At 38.4% G+C, this 15,341-nt stretch overlaps 2 protein-coding genes across 2 annotated transcripts; one reads left to right on the forward strand and one right to left on the reverse strand.

The window, feature by feature from the left end:
* The first annotated feature begins 3,929 nt into the window (after positions 1-3,929).
* LOC113538703 (uncharacterized) lies at positions 3,930-8,577 on the forward strand. The gene is made up of 6 exons (XM_053237406.1): positions 3,930-4,482; positions 4,753-4,820; positions 4,930-4,995; positions 5,135-5,212; positions 6,632-6,746; positions 6,880-8,577. Exons 1-6 carry the CDS (start codon positions 4,284-4,286, stop codon positions 7,359-7,361), a joined length of 1,008 nt encoding a protein of 335 aa, XP_053093381.1. The 5' UTR covers positions 3,930-4,283; the 3' UTR covers positions 7,362-8,577.
* Positions 8,521-14,259, reverse strand: naa30 (N-alpha-acetyltransferase 30, NatC catalytic subunit). Its single transcript, XM_026933980.3, has 4 exons — positions 13,126-14,259; positions 12,040-12,163; positions 11,578-11,633; positions 8,521-11,363 (listed from the first exon to the last, which is right to left on the reverse strand). Exons 1-4 carry the CDS (start codon positions 13,945-13,947, stop codon positions 11,226-11,228), a joined length of 1,140 nt encoding a protein of 379 aa, XP_026789781.1. The 5' UTR covers positions 13,948-14,259; the 3' UTR covers positions 8,521-11,225.
* Positions 14,260-15,341: the final 1,082 nt, after the last annotated feature.

The raw sequence follows: 15,341 nt of genomic DNA on the forward strand, positions 1-15,341 counted from the left end.
AATAACAACAGCTCATGCACTGATATTACAGACAATAATAAAATTCCAGTGACATTCTTGTGATGGTAAACGTGCTGTGATGGTACTTCATCACGCTAATGTAGTTGTCTTTATTTTGGCTGAAAGAGAGAGGATCTTTCCAAGACACACATGTAGGCTGTAGCTACAGTGTACATTGTGTGCACACATTTGTTTTGAGTGATTGATGTTGATGCCCCATTAAATTCAAATGAAGCAGAGAACAGTGTCTAGCAGAAAAAGAAAGGAAAACTATTTACTGCTAATCGATGAACTATTTCAGTCCACACTACAGCCTCATGGCACTTGGAGAGAGCACAGCGTGAACCCACCCACTGTAAAGAATGAGGACTTGCATAATTTTGTTAAGTCACACAGATACAGGGCATTTAGAGAGGATTTTTTTTTTTTTTGCAGATTGAGAGAAAAATAAATCCATTTTATAAATGAGAAAAAAGTTAAGAGGATCATTTCTGAAAGTACTGTATATGAGTCATTCTACAAATTCAGTAATTCTTTTAAACAATGTTTTACTTGATTTAAGCATACACTAAAACCTTTTATTTTTTTTTTTCTTACACTTTTAGGTAATTTCCAATAACTCTTCCTAATTTGTCAATATTAAAACATGGCAAAAAAACAGGGATAAACCAAATAATTAAATAGTTTTTCTTTTTTAATCTTGTGAACTCAATATTAAAGAAGTAATTGTTGTCTCTATTTGAGTGAATGGTTTAGCTGCCAAACCATTTCATTATCATTTTTATCCTGTTAGGCTTTAATTTGTATAACAATAAGAAAATTGATCTTTTCTTTGTTAATTGTCAAATGTTGAACATATTAAGTTTACATGCATACAGTAATACGATTACATATACCACATTCTAGTAATAACTTAAAAATGTAAATAAACCTCTTTGTTTTTTCTTAAGATGTACATGTTTGAGTAGGCCTAAACATTTTGGATGTTACCTAAAAACATAAAATAACCTGCTCTAATTAATTAGCCACAAAGACATTTTTCATAAACATTTTACCCATCTTTACCAAGGGTGCCAATAATTCTGGAGCTGCCTGCCCTAAACTTTCCCTCCTGCTTTAGTTTTGCATTTCTTTCTATAGATAATTTTGTTCTGTATTGGCTCAGATTGAGTCCTTTCTGTTCCTCTGCGTATATTCTTGCAACATTTCTATCCTGCTCTCTGACATATTTTCTCAGAATTGCTCAATCAATTGCTCAATCAGTTAAAAAAGTAATATTATGATATTTAATGTTATTTACAATGCATACTGGTTAACAGAGAGCCTGAACTGACAACTGAATGTCAACACCAAAAAGCACAAAATAATTATTATTTAAATATGTGTACATAGTAGAAAACTAGTTGCATTTTGTAATTTTTAAGAGGTACAAGGTGTTTGGCCGTGACACGTCTTAAAATAACATCCATATGTTGACATGACATCTACTCACCATGTGGTCCAGATGGGGGAAAAGGTTTAACACTCCATCCTAGTCACATGTTTAGGGTTGTTATAATATTGTTTTAGTACAGAGAAATTTTTCTTTAGGTTTCAGCATTATGAAAATTTTGGGAGAGAATATTTTCAAAATAATTTCCATTACTTCTGTAGAATATCACACATCAGTCAGTCCAAAAACGACACTGATTTTTCCTCACTATATTCCAAGAAAAGCACATATTGTGACCTTAGTATTGTAGGGTTCTGTCTGGGTTAAAAATGAACAGAACATAGAACATAATAGGTATTTTCACACTTGGATTGTTTCAGAGCTCCAAGTAGTCTCAGATCGATTGCTCAGGATTTTTGTGCATGTGCGAACACAACAAATGAACCCAGACCCCTCTAAAATGACCCACAAGAAAACTAGAGCAAACCACCTCCAGAGGTGGTCTGAGTATGGTTTGTATGTGGTCTGCTTGATTTGTTCATTGTGAAAACAAAGAGGTCTCAGTCTGCTTCACATTTTACTTTATGGATAAAGACCTTGCAGTACATACATAGTTCCAGCTTTATAGGTGTTTTCACATACTTTATGCAGTGGGGTGCAAAAGTCCACATTGAAAATTAGGGATTTTTTTTCACTTAAAATTGGAAATATTTAAAACAATGCAAGTAACTGTTCAATATCTTGAATGTTTATTATTAAGGATTCTGCATTATTTCTAGGTCCTGATTTAAATATAAGCAAATTTGTGATACTGACCATGTTAACTGCTTTGTACAAAAGGTCAGATTTTCCTCAGGCCTAATCTCATCTATTGAAGCCTGTGCTCAGACGATACTCTGATGGATTTGATCTAAAATGGATCATAAGCTTTTGCACAAAATTGTGGAGCTCATGCCAGCTCAAGTGCACACTGTCATTAAAGCTAAAAGGGGACGTACCAAATACTAAGAAACTCTGAAATTCATATAAATATTTCAAAGATTCTACTTTTTACTCATTTTGTTGTCAATAATATAATTTGTTAATGAAAAATTATTGTATTAAATTAGAAAAGAAGGCAAAATAGAAGCATTTTCACTAGTGGTCTCAGCCTTTTGGATCCCACTGTAACTGTTTTTAAATGTACCAGACTCAGTCCTGTTAAAGTGGACCTAAAAGGGAACTAGCTGCAAATGACCTCATTGCCCACGGAGTTCACAACACAAGTGAACTCAAGGATGGACTCAGGTCTCTTTCAGGACATTTTAGCTTAGATGAGATCTCAAACCACCTGTTGTTCACTCCACAAATCCTTTACCATAGTGTAAAGCTGAATCGTGGACAGTGTTGTTCAAATGGTTGCTTTACATGATGCTATCATATGGCTGTGAATGAAAAATAGAGAGACCAAAATAGAAAGTGAAATACAAGAAGCATCCAGGGAAAAAAGAAGTGACAAAGATTGGTGATCAAAACCAACCCATGCTTCATGCCATAGAGCTACTGACTCTTTAGCTTCTGTGATTGGAAGAGACGAAGTACAATCATACATCATATACTGTATGTTACAATAGTAAAAAAAGTCACTGACACATTACTTTTATTACTGTTGCCTAACTACTTAAGCTCTATAGCATATATACTGTAGCATAATTGCTAGCTTTTTTTTAAACTTAATTTCTGTTAAGTGACAGAAAGCTGGAGCTACTGTATGTATGTACAGCGACCCACAAGTACTTTATCCTCAGAGCAAAATGTGAAGCGGTCTGAGACTGCATTGTTTTCTCAATGCACAAATTAAACAAACCTCTGGAGTCAGTCTGAGTATAGTTCACTTGTGGGTCATTTTAGAGGACACATAGTATTTCACATCAGTTCTGTTCTACTCTTTATTTTTCACCCACAGCCAAATGATAACATCACGTAAAGCATCCATTTTGAATCGCACTATGCATAAAAGTGGTTGCGCTATTGTAAAGCATTTACAGGAGTTCAAGTAGGTAAAGAAGTGGTGTGAACAACAAGTGGTCTGAGAACTCATCCATCCAACATGTCCTGAAAGAGAACTGAGTCCCCTTTTCAGTTCCCTTTCAGCTCCACTTTAACAGGACTGAGTATGGTACATTTAAAAAAGAACTGTATGTGAGAAGACCCATAGATCACAAAGTCAATTTTAAATTAGAAAATGGCAAAATAATAAGTAGAGCTCGAATTTCATATGAACTTGTATCAGTTGGACATAGAAAATCTAAAACACAAACCATAAAGAGTTGTTTTATAAAGGAGAATGGTAACAGAGCCTGTCAATCATCAAACATGGCTCCCTCAGCTGCAGCATGCCTGGCCAGGCAGCAGGAGAGACGTCCCCTCGTCAGCATCCAAGCATTTCCACTCTGTTACAGAGTAACCCATGAGGAATGTCACTATGGTAACATGCCATATTATGAAAAAAAAAAAACCCTGAGAAATATAAAGCAGGAAGAGGGGCATATACCTGACAGTCTCTACACAACTTTGCAATAGTTTCACAAAAGTTAAAGAGTAGAGGATAAATAGTGTCGAAGCTCAGATCATTCAGACATGAGTGGATGAGTCATGTGAATTATAGTCTTGGACAGTGCCAAGAGAAGACAAAAAAGCGACGCTGGAAGTCAAAGATCAGAGGCCCTTGGACTGCATCGTGAAATGCTGCCTTTCATGCTGGCTCTGTGTCTGTAAGGATCATTTCTCTCAGATTTTATGGGATTTTATAATGTAGCATCAAAAGAGTTTTTTTTCAGCATAACTCAAATCCACTGCCAGTGACTTTAAAATGGGGACTAGCAACTCTAGACCAAAGATTTGCAAAGTCACACCAAAAGAGGAAGAGCCTTTCCGTCAAGCAGCCTCACCAAGGATGATCACTGCTGTGCAACATTTACCAAAACACCAGCAGGGAATTCTGGGACACCAACAGATCAGCCAGCTGCCACCGCTCAAGCAGCATGTATCTCAGATTGTTCCACCACCAGGTCAGTTCATTTTTAATCCAAATTCATTTCTTTATTTATATCTTGTGAATAGCAGCCATTCTTTTATAGCCCAGATCAACAGCACTGACTGCCCACCTTTTCAATTATTTCAAGACAGTTTTCTACCCTACAAGCATGATTAGGGTTTACAGCAAGATTCTATGTTTCCTGTATACTGTCATGCATATTCATAATTGCATTATAAATTCTGTCACCATTTGCTTTTTTTAGTGTGCTCTTTTTGTGTGTGTTGTAAACTGTCTTTTACAGGATCACAGAATCTATATGCTAACCCAATCCACAGCATCATCAAGTCTCATCCACCACAAAGAGCAAAGGTCTAAAATCCCACCATGCCCTTAGCTGTGCATAAAAAATAAACCTAATGTTGCCATTCAATAGATTATGATGGTTTATTTGACCATGATTATTTCCCTCTGCTCACAGGCATGGCAACCAATAGCATTGGAGCCACCAGCAGTGTCTAAGGCTTCTGATGAACATGTTTCTATGGTACACAAATACCCAGCAATATGCCTGTCATGGTATTTCTCCATTCTCAAAGGAGTGATGGTTGATATGACAGTTAATGAAGAAAGCAGACTTTGAAAAGAGTTGTGGGTGTAATTGAATATGTCTCTATTATGCAAAGGAATGGAGAAATGGGGTTGTCCCCCAATATTCCACTCCACGTCAGGGAAGGCGCTGTGGCGGTGGCAGCAGCCTACAGGTACAAAGCAACTGTAATGTATGTATGCATGTGGTAAGTGTTTAATCAGGGTTAAGGCAATACATGTTACAGTTACATTTAATTCTGTTCAGGAGACTATTGGTTAAGGTTGGGCTTCCGTATTATGGGTGAGTTTTTGATATCAAATAGACGCCAGGCACGGTGGTGCAACAGCTAGTATTTGTGCATCCAAGGTCCAGGGTCCAGGTTTTGGTCTTAATCCCCAGTTAATGTTTGTATGAAATTTTGCATGTTCTCCATGTCCAGATGGGTTCCCTCCAACCTTCCAAATACATGGCAGTAGGTGGATTCATTTATTCATACGTTAATCTTGAGTAACCGCTTTAGCCTTTTCAAGATTGTGGTAAATTTGGATCCTGTCTCAGGAACACTAAGTGTGAGGTGGGTATACACCTTGAACGGGATGCCAGTCAGACTCATTCACACCTAGGAGTGGTTTAGAATAGCTAATGCACCTACCAGCATGTTTTTGGGAGATGGGAAGAAACCGGAGTACCCTGGGGGAAACATGGGGAGAACTTCAAAAACACCACTAAGACAGCAACTCAAGCTCAGAATCGACCCATGGACCCTGGAGCTGTGAGGTGGCCACGCTGCCTGCCACACCAAATAGGTGTATTGGCCAATCTAAATTGCCCCTAGATGTGAAAGTCCAAGATGAAAGTCCTATCCAAGGTGTACAGAGCCTTTCACCATGGGTGCCTGGGATAGGCTCCAGACCAACCATGATCCTGTCCAGGATAATGTGGTTACTGAAAATGAATGAACAAACTAGATCCCATTCATCCATCCTAATTTTGCTGGGTTTTTTTTGTTGTATCTCTCAATTGCATTAGTTACTTCTGGATTTTAAATGTGACCAAAGAGATATGGCATGTCATTTGTCCAAACAAGTTCCCATAGGTCAATATGAAAAACAGAGCAACACAAGAACACAGGTATGATCTATAAGAGATGTTTAGAAACCCACAGGAAGAAGTTATAGAAGAAGCACAAAGCAGACAGCTGGTGAGCACTGAGCCTTGCCCTGGTGCTCCCTGTGGGTCTGATTACCGTGTTGCTGGAGTGGAAAGTAGCCCGGGCTGAAGCCACAGTGCTTCTTCCATGGGATCCACTTTGCTGGTACAAGACAGGTCCTCCTTTCCCTCAGGAAAGCCCAGAACTATTAACATTGAAGGATATCTGTTCTAACTGGTCATCATCAGGGCCCAACATAAGATAAGAGGACATCTATAACAGGTTTTCATCTTTAGTTTACTCAATAGTATATTTTATGTAGCCTCCAACAAGTATTTCAGCCTTGAGAGGATTCAGAATTACAGTGAAACTGTTATTGCCACTCAAAATGTTGGCACCCCCTAATAAATGGATTTCTAAGTGGGTTTATGTATTGCACAGAGAAGCCAGGGAGGGTTCCTGCAAGCACAGACACTCCTGATTGGTCAAGCAACCAAGAAGCGTCAATCCCATCAGAGGCACCTTAGGAAGCAGCGAAGAATTTATACCTCCAGTAGTGAGTGATATAACTAGATAGGATTTGATTTAGAATAGTGTTTAAATACAATTTCGCTGATCCAGTTTAAGTCATAGCTCATCCTAAAGAAGACAAGCTAAACCATCTTATTTAACTTTTTTGATTTCTCCAGTTGGAGGCGCTGGTAATGTGCAGACAGAAAGAATCCGACTGGTGTCCAGGCCAACTCAAAGAGACATCTTCTGGGACGAGACAAAGGGACAGAATCTGGACCTCAGGGAGCTCCTGCAGCCAAGCCCTCAACTGACAGATCCAGATTCTGGAATGGAAGAAATGACAACACAACTAAAATCAGATGTTGGACTGAAGGGTAATTCAGGCAGTTTCTCCAGGGACTTGAATGAAAGTGTAGAAAAATCGTCAGAAAGAATAACACAGCAGACTTTACCTTGGCTTGAGGACTTTCGAAAGCATGAACAGAAACATTTAAATTCTAGGGACTTACTGGAGGGCCGGTGGGGATGCAAACAGTGGCTAGACATGCCCAGGGAACATCGTGAAAAGGAAGAGAGGGAAATGGGTGGGAATACTACTGGTCGGGTAGATTCTGTTCACCAGAAATGGAACAGCTGGGGACAAACCCACATAGGTTAGATATTGATGTGGATTTAAAGATACAAATGAATATCCTTGACTAACCCCACTGCTTTTGAGCTGATGATTCAATATATACGGGGTCCAGGGGATAGGCACCCTAATGGTAATGTATCTGGCTACAAAGGCACCAAAAAAATAAGTAAGTAAATTAATAAATAAGATTTGTCTGAAAAAGAAATGTTACATTTTTATTCTACAGCAATCTACATGGTTTAAGTGTTTTATCTGCAGCCTTGACCACTGAACACCATTGTTTAACAAATGCAGTATTTGCTAATGCAAATACATTAAGCTGGCCAAGCGATGTGCTAAAGTCCATTTGTGTGGTGAGAAAGTGACTAATGTCTAATGTTTAACTCTCCTTAATTTCAGGGCAAATGATTAAAAATTATTGTTCCATGACCAAATATCATGAGCCACTTATTAAAAGTGAAATGTTCTCTCAAAAAAGGCTTTAATCCAGAAATAAACCTATGTCCGTTGATATGCTGGGCAGGCAAAGCAAAGCTTCATGGTGGCTTTCCTGTTCCCAGCTCTCCTGAAAACAATGTGCTAGCTGCTGCTGAATGGTTCCCAGCTGACATAATTATCATGATAAAATACACATTCATTTTGGTTGTACTGTGGTCTTTATCCAGTAGAAATATGAATTTAACACCAATTTAAATGAGTTGCTAATTAGCAACCACAAATAAATCCAGTGTGAGAGGCTGCAGGTCGCTTAATTACACAGTGCTGAGAGAAATATGTGGTGAATTTGATCTTAAACCTAATTTTCAGTGTAATACATCTTCTCATAAGAAAGGCAGTGTATTGTAAAATAACATCAATAATGCAATGCATAATTGTCATTTTCTTCTCAGTCACCTAATATTTACAAAGGATATGATAAGACAATACAGGTAATCATGTACAAATAAAAAGACAAGGTAATAATCAAGCAAAGCAGATAGCAATAAATCACTACACATTTGCAATAAAAAATCAAATAATTTATTTATACTTTTTAAACAAAGTCTGTTGTCCACTTGAAATCAAATAAAATTTGCAAGAATTGTTGTAAGAGGCAAGAGTGAATGGAAGATGAATGGGATGACAAAACATGTGGACCATACTGTACTTCCCAACTCCATGACTCCATGAGGTGCACGTCTCCTTTTTTTTTTTTTTTTTTTTTTTTTTAATTAATCAGAAGCAACTAGGAACAAGATCACACATACAACTAAAATGTTTATGGTGAAGAGCAGACCCACTGATCATTTGACCGAAACATGACAAGACCACACATCAGGATCATGTCTACTTTGACTAGTCAGAATGGTGTCATATGCAGCTAGGACCTGCCAGCTGTTGGGTTTTTGTAAATGAACCTATAGTAAAGATCCCAAACATTAGTATATGAAATTAATAAGTAACAATGCAATTGAAAGTGCAACTATTCTAAACTGTTTTAGAATTATGTATGCTGCTCATCTCATACAGCATTGATTAACCTAGTAAGAGGACATAGACTAACATATATAGAACTGCCCAGCTACCAAATAGACATTAGTGTCTATTCAGAGTTTTAGATTTGTACCTAGCACAAATTAGGCCAAAATAGTTGGAGTTATTTAATTGGAGGCATATCTGTCAACAGTGGTGAATGATAAGAGGGGGCATTTGCACAATAACAGCTCGCATTTCCATCTCTCAACAGCTATTCACATCCTGAAGGGGCCCAACCCTTTACATAAACAAACTCCCTCTGAAGTATATTATGCTTTTTAATAAGAATGGGGTCCTTTAAAAGAGCTCTTGTCAAGGCAAAAGAGACCAAAAGGAGGACTAGACACCTGAGCCTGTTTGTTTTGAGGGTATACAGCATCTGGCTGTATACTATGTGTCCAATATGCCTAGCCATGAATTAAGGTTTAGTATAAGCATTACATTTCTTATGCAATTTGGGTTCACAAAATACAAATTCACAATTCACTTCTTCAGCAAAAAATTATTTTCCAAAATTATGTTCCAAAATGTCCATCTGAGCAATACTGCTGCACCTCTGTACAAAGAAGAAAAAAAAAATCACATTTTTCCCCACCAAAAATTTGCATGATTTCCAAGAAAAACAACAGCAAAGCACATCAGCTGGGATCGCAAGAGAAAGCAGATTAGTATTTATAAGGGGAAAGAATACAGAAAAAAAACAAAAAAACAATGAACTTCTACCTTGCAGTGTGGGGTCTATACTCATCTACACTCATCATCGGACTCTCATTCTAACACCATATAAAAGTTAACACACTATACAGCGCACACTCTGTGAAACAACTTCTTAACAATGTAAATTGTTGCATATCCTCCTCAGCATAAGTGGTTGCTAATGCAGAGTGATGAGCTGCTGATACTTATATGCTGCCCCCTGCTGCTAAACTAAAGCAGTGCTGGACAGCACAGGTGACTGTGCACGCAACACATGGCATATCTGAGTACAAGGCATTCATTATGAATTAACTATTGACTAGCACTGATAAGTTGCACCTTTGGCAGTCAGAAAGTTATGCATTATCATACATTTTTAAATCTGGTAACTGCAGAACACTTTGGACATATCTCTTTAAGATGGGTACATTTTGAAAAAGTGCATTGGTAAATGAGTCTGAAGTCATTCATTGTATTAAGAGAATTTCTATCAGTGATTTATGTTCATTTATGTTAAAACACCCTGCCATTTAATAAAGATGGATGGATAATTTTTTTCTTGCATGTTTATGGTGCTGAATGGTGCATATGCAACACAAAGAATCTAACAGGTTCAACAAACCAACTCAAAACTTTAAAAACAAAACAAGCAAAAAAAAAAAACAAAAAACAAAACAAATCCATAAAACAATGTAGCACATTCTAAATCCGGTGATGTGCACAGTTTGGTGATTTCCCTTCTCAAGAACATCTGACTCAACCAATTACTTGTTTTAGTAGCTGAAAATCACCAAACTGTGCCAGACTGGATAGGCTGTGTCCCTGCTCTAAAGAAAGTAGGATAATAGGAGAACAGGATTATTCTGGCAGAATTTAGGTACAGACAGTGATTTCTGGTAATAACTAAATGAAGTTGATCGACTTGAGCAATTCAGTGGCTTTGTATGTATGGATAATATCTCTGAGTGCAATGTGGTGTCTTCCTTTACCAAGAAGTGCATATCTGGCTTAAGCAGAAGAGCTGTATTCCTACAATGAAAAGAGCTTGGTCTGTTCAAATATAGGGAATAAAATACACACATAAAAGAATAGGCCCCCCACACACACACAAGCCAATGCTTTGGCCTCTAACACAATCAGAACATCCCCATGAACCCTGTTCTGAAGAAAACAAAAATAAAGGAAAAAAGAAAAATCAGATTTGTTAGTGTAGCTTCTATTTTTTTTTTTTTTGTTTTCGCATGTTTAATTTGTTTTGACTGTAGAAGTTTATTTTCCATCCCTCAGTTACAATTACTCATAAAAAATAAAAGAATAGAGGGTGATGCCTTGTTTGTTTTCTTTTAGCCTGATCCAGTTCAACATAACTCCTAGAGGTGATGCTAATGTCCTGCATTCACACAACGATCTGGAATCAGGCTTTTGGACAACAGCGAAATCCAGAAACTTTTCCTCTTCAGAGTCAGTGACTGTTTTAAATATTAGCACCCCCATTTTTTTGCAATAACTTCTCTCGCACAGAGAAAGGTACGTAAAACTCTTTATTACATTTTGCTCGTTTTTCATGCGGCTGCATCCCCTTTGTGGCTTGCTAGAGGCCAACTCTCCGTACTCACTTGGACACAGGGACAGGAGGACAGAGGAACTGAGGGACAGTCCGGGATGTCACAGGAGAACTCAGCGTAGCCACAGCTTGAGCCGGAGAGCGTCCACTCCATTTAAATAGTATCTGAACAGCCGCTTGTCCCTGACAAAGCCCAGGTTCTCGTAAAGTTTCAGGGCTGATTTGTTGGTGATTTCGGTCTCCAGCACCACCTGCACAACACAGCAAGGAAACATGTGGAAAGGTCCATTTAGGAGCAATCATGCTTGTTTCATCAGAACTGAATGGTAATGGTTGGATGGTGCAAAAGGAGCAACAGCAGCAGGCATCGTCTACAGAGATTTGTGCACTAGAATGTACAGCTGATATCAAAGATGAATACTGTGACGTGTACAGCTATCAGGTCAGAGCCAGACTGCCTCTTACCTCATCACAGTCCCCTTCCACCATGGCATAAATGGCCTTTTTAACAAGGTTTGTACCTGAAATGACACAACAGAAAGATATACATTAATGACCATTCAACTCTGTGATTGACTTCGAGCACCACTGTGACTTCATCGAAACACTATTTACTTTGTGCCATAATAAATTAGTGAAAGAAAATAAAATCACCAACCAACTGCCTAATAAACTTCCATTGTAATGAGCCTCCAGAGTGACTGACAGATTATCATCCCCCATATTTTAATATTTTGCTCCATTTTCCATTAATTTACCAATGCACCACAACAGAACTGCATGCAATCCAGTCGTCCCTCGCAACTGTGTGCTAGAAAAAGTAAACTGGGCAGATAAAGTCATTCAAATAATTCCTAACATTTGAAAGACTCACAAAAAGACTTTTAATGGCAAGGCTAAACTTGGCCATGCACGAAACATACATACCGATGCCTTTCCTGCGAAATTTGGAGTCCACAGCGAGCATGGCAATGTATCCCCGTCTGAACATCTTCTTGTGCATGTCCAACTTGCACACAATGGCACCAACACAGGTTTTCTCCACCATTGCCTGCAATACAACAGAGCGTTTAAATCATCATATAAATGATTTCTTGGAAGAGGTTTGATTGAGAAAAAAGTACTTCTAAAAAATAAATCATTTAATCACATTAAATGATAATACATTATAGTAATAACATACACTATAGTAATATAATTAACACTGACTCTAAAAGATAATTGCTAAAAAATGAACCTAACATTTTCAACTTTGTTTTGCATGAATGCAGGTAGCCGTGTTTGGGCCTACCAAAGAGGACAGTGTTCCAAACTGGTCATTAGCAAAGTCTAATACAATTAGATCAAATTTTAGCATTTGGTTGCCAAGTAATATTTTCAAACCAAGTCATTCACCAAGCTCTAATGCCCAGGTGTCAGGCTGAAGTGCTTTGCTCATATGGTTCTACCAAAATGAACACGTTCTCTAGCAGTGAGCTGTAATTTCGCTATGACTAACCCAATATGCCAATATGTAGTGATGCCTTTTCTCCTCCTGTCTTTATTAGAATAAGGTTTTATTGGCATAGGGTTAGATATTTTCACAAGTTTCCAAACTGTCATTGCTTGGTTTTCTGTATCATAAAAAGGGAAAACAGTCAATGTGGTTCATATTAAGGATTTTGTGTTAATTAGAAAAAAATTACTGAAAGAATGTTTTAAAATCTAAATGTGTTCAGTCTGACACAACAGCTCTTTTTTCGCCCTCAAATCATTTTCCAGATTTCTATACTTTCCCAGCTTTGGAAATATATGTTAATGTGTTTCAATTCTACATTTCTCCAGACCTGCACAAAAAAAAAGGAACCCCTTCATCAGGGACACTACTAGTTTGGCTGCCAGTTTGTTAGCAAGCCTAAATATTGTTATATATAATATGGTGTGAAAAAATATCAGATATCGTGATCTGGGTTTTTTTTTTTTTTTTTTTGCCATATCGCCCACCCCTAGTAGGCAGTATAACTACATACGTACCAGAAAGCAGAGCTGGGGCCAGTTGTGAATGAAGTACCTATAGGTGTATATGGAGTAAGGCTCGGACAAGTCTTTAGTTATGAGCCTTATAATATCCGGCATCTGCAGCTCGGACTCGTATCTCACATAAGTGATGGGGCTGTGATCCGCTGCCTGTGTGCTCACTGACAGCTTTGCTATCTGATCCTCTAGCGGTGCCTCCTCAGCTCCAGCTCCCTGCGGCCCCAGGCCTCGCTCTCTGTCCCCCGCTGATTTCTGCACATTATCCTTACACTCGGAGCGACACACAGTCCTGCCGAGCTCCGCTTTCAGACACGAGCTGTCTCTCTCCAGCTGATCCGGAGAGCCGGGCTCGGTTATGGCCGCGGGATCGGGGGAGTCGACTCCGTTACTGGGTAGCGAGCTGTCGCGGTTGTTATAGGCTAATTTCCTGTTTCCCCGCTCGTCGACGCTGTCCACATATTCAGAGGCAGTGTGCTGACAGTCGGTCGCTCTGTGAGCTCGGTGCTGGATGTGGTTTTGAGCGATTTTATGGCCGCGGTGCTCGTCGTGCTCCGGATGGCTGGCGATGCCGTTGAGCTGGGCCGGTGAAGAATGCAGCTGAGCAGGCGAGTTAAGGTGATGGACGCTGTTCTGGCTCGATTTAACTATCCCTTTGGGCTCAGTGGCTTGTTGCGCCTCCGTCCCCGGAGCTATAACGTCTCCTCGGCCGCGGTCCAGTTTCTCATTGTTCCCCAGGAACGAGCAGCCATCCACGGGCAGCGATATAATTTCGGCCGAGGACGCAGGCAGTGTGTTAGGCCCAGGCGGCACTTCAGCCATTCCACTGCATGCAGTATGGATGTAAACAAAAGAAGCGAGCCCAAACCGAGCCCTCGAGCTAAACGCCGAGTAAGACAAATACCCGCCGAACTTCCAGTATCGGTAAAATAATAAAAATAAGCGAATAACTGTAAGCTCGTTTGCTATCTCGTGTCCCCTCTAGCCATTACTCAAGTCACTACACACTAGCTGGCCTATCAGCTATCGCAAAGCAGGTTTGGCAATTTGCGACACATACAGGATGCTGGGAAATGAAGTATTTAATCACAGGCGTACAAGGAAGAATTCACAAAAAATGGAAATTCCCCTCAAAAACTATGACTCACTCTTAAGTGATATTGTATTTATTCTCTGATTAAAACTAAAACAAAGCACAAAGGCTTAACGAGCTCCTGTTAGTCAAAATTATATTTTACCGTCTTATGGAATTTCTAAAAACAGCCACTAGATGGACCAGTATGCTAATAGATTTAGCAAAGCCAGTGTCCAGAAAGAAGTGCTTTCAGTACACTTTCAGAACACTTTTACAAAGAATAATTTTGGGGAAAAAAAAAAAAAAAGGTTAGACCTATGAATTGATATAAATCAAGTAAAAGCTGTAAAAAACAAAACAAAAAACAAACAAAAAAAACTTAGCAGTATAACCAGCATAAGAGACAGATAACAAATAATGTCATTTAAAGACAATATAAAGATTTAACTCTCATATCCACAATCTCCAGCTTTTGACTACTATTTATCTTTCATTATTAAAGTTTTCAAAAATGTTCACTAATCTACCTATGTATGTATGTATTTATTTATTTTTACTATTTCCTATTTAGAATAACAATGAAAGCATTAACACTGAAATAACATATAAGGAATTATCTGACCAAGAAAAGTCTCAAACCAATAAAACTTTTATATTTTAAATTCTTTATAGTATTCCTGATGAAGCTTTACACAGCAGGCTTTTCTTCCCAAATTCCCAAGTAGGCCAACCACTTCTTATCTGCTTCTCGTAAATGAAACCTACTTATTTGGGGGAAACATTTTTACTTAACTAAAACTAATTATTAAATATAAATATATACATCAGAATTAAGTTCACAAATTAACGATTAGCCTTCATAAAATGTCTTTAAAGCAACAGAAATATATATTCAGTGGAGCGTGTCCAAACCTTTAACTTGTAGTGTACATCACACATCAACACTGAGCCCAAGTGACAAATATAACCTACAGTTATATAACCTACAGTGCAAGTTTAACAACAGTAATGCTTACCCAATAGCAGCACTACACGATAAAATAATCATCACCATTACTGTGCTTATTATTGACATTGCAACTGTTTATCACTATTATTTAGCTAATTTAGGAGCAAAATGGAAGAAAAAAGTAACTCTCAG

The sequence above is a fragment of the Pangasianodon hypophthalmus genome, chromosome 10, assembly GCF_027358585.1.
Source record: "Pangasianodon hypophthalmus isolate fPanHyp1 chromosome 10, fPanHyp1.pri, whole genome shotgun sequence".
NCBI classification, from domain to species: domain Eukaryota; kingdom Metazoa; phylum Chordata; class Actinopteri; order Siluriformes; family Pangasiidae; genus Pangasianodon; species Pangasianodon hypophthalmus.